The 1021-nt window shown below is 65.1% G+C and overlaps 1 protein-coding gene across 1 annotated transcript in view; it reads left to right on the forward strand.

The window, feature by feature from the left end:
• Positions 1–202: 202 nt before the first annotated feature.
• SUGP1 (SURP and G-patch domain containing 1) overlaps positions 203–1021 on the forward strand; it is a 23273-nt gene continuing 22454 nt past the window's right edge. Inside the window, exon 1 of the mRNA XM_019538314.1 lies at positions 203–367. Coding sequence (XP_019393859.1) covers positions 343–367 — 25 coding nt within the window. The 5' untranslated portion in view covers positions 203–342. The remainder of the gene's footprint in view (positions 368–1021) is intronic.

Consider the following 1021-nt stretch of genomic DNA (forward strand, 5'->3'; position numbering starts at 1 on the left):
GGGCCCGGGCGGGGGGCGGCACGCAGAGGCTCATGGGACGCACAGTCTTCCCCTCAGCCCGAGATCTCGCGAGGCTTCCTCCCCCTACCAGCCAGTCAGGCCGGGCGCGCAGAGGTTGCTGGGAAACTTCATCCTCTTCCCCAATCCACACGCCGCGCGAGATTTAGTTCCCCTCTCGCGGTGCCGACTGGGAGTTGTAGTCCGGCCCCTCACATCAGGCCTAGAGCTGGGCCTGGCAGCTCCCCGGGCTGCCGCGGACGCGAGTGGGCGCGGCGGAACATCCCCCCCCCCACCCCTCCCCAGCTGGGCAGCCGCGGTGCATTGTGGGACGTGGACCTCAAAATGGACCACCCCAGGGATGCTCCAGGTGAGCGGCCTGCGGGGCGGGCGCCCCCGGGCCGGGTTGTGACGGGGCGAGGGGCGGGATGTCGGGGACCTCGCTCACCGGGAGCGCTGGTGCAGGCTGCCCGGGGCGGGGCATCCATGGCCTCGGACGGAGCCAGGGCTGGTGGCTTGGTCTCGTGGGGATCTGGCGTCGCAGCGGGAGAAAGAACCGGCGGGAGGGGGGGGTTGGAATGGGACCCCCTGGGATCGCTTCAACCCTCCTTGTCTGCGATGCTGTATTAGGTAACAGGGTGCTGAAGCGCCGGGACAGGCGGCTTAGGCGGTGTGGGAGTCTCTGTCCTTGGAGGTGTCCAAGACCTGGCTTGGCAGAGCCTTGGCTGGGGTGATGTAGCTGGGGCTGGTCTTGCTTTGGGCAAGATGCGACCTCCCGAGGTCCCTTCACACACCCCCTTGTCTGCAACCCTTGGGGACAGGACAGCCATTGCTCTGTGTCACTCGAGCGCCTGCCTTGAGCATCTCCAGAGGGCAGCTGCACCTGGGAGCAGTACACACACTACAAACACACACACACACACACACAGATAGATAGCTATAGAGAGAGAGACACGCACAGATAGAGAGAGAGAGACACGCACAGATAGAGAGAGAGAGACACGCACAGATAGAGAGAGAGAGA

The sequence above is a fragment of the Crocodylus porosus genome, unplaced genomic scaffold (assembly GCF_001723895.1).
Source record: "Crocodylus porosus isolate Cpor-Errol unplaced genomic scaffold, CroPor_comp1, whole genome shotgun sequence".
NCBI lineage: Eukaryota > Metazoa > Chordata > Crocodylia > Crocodylidae > Crocodylus > Crocodylus porosus.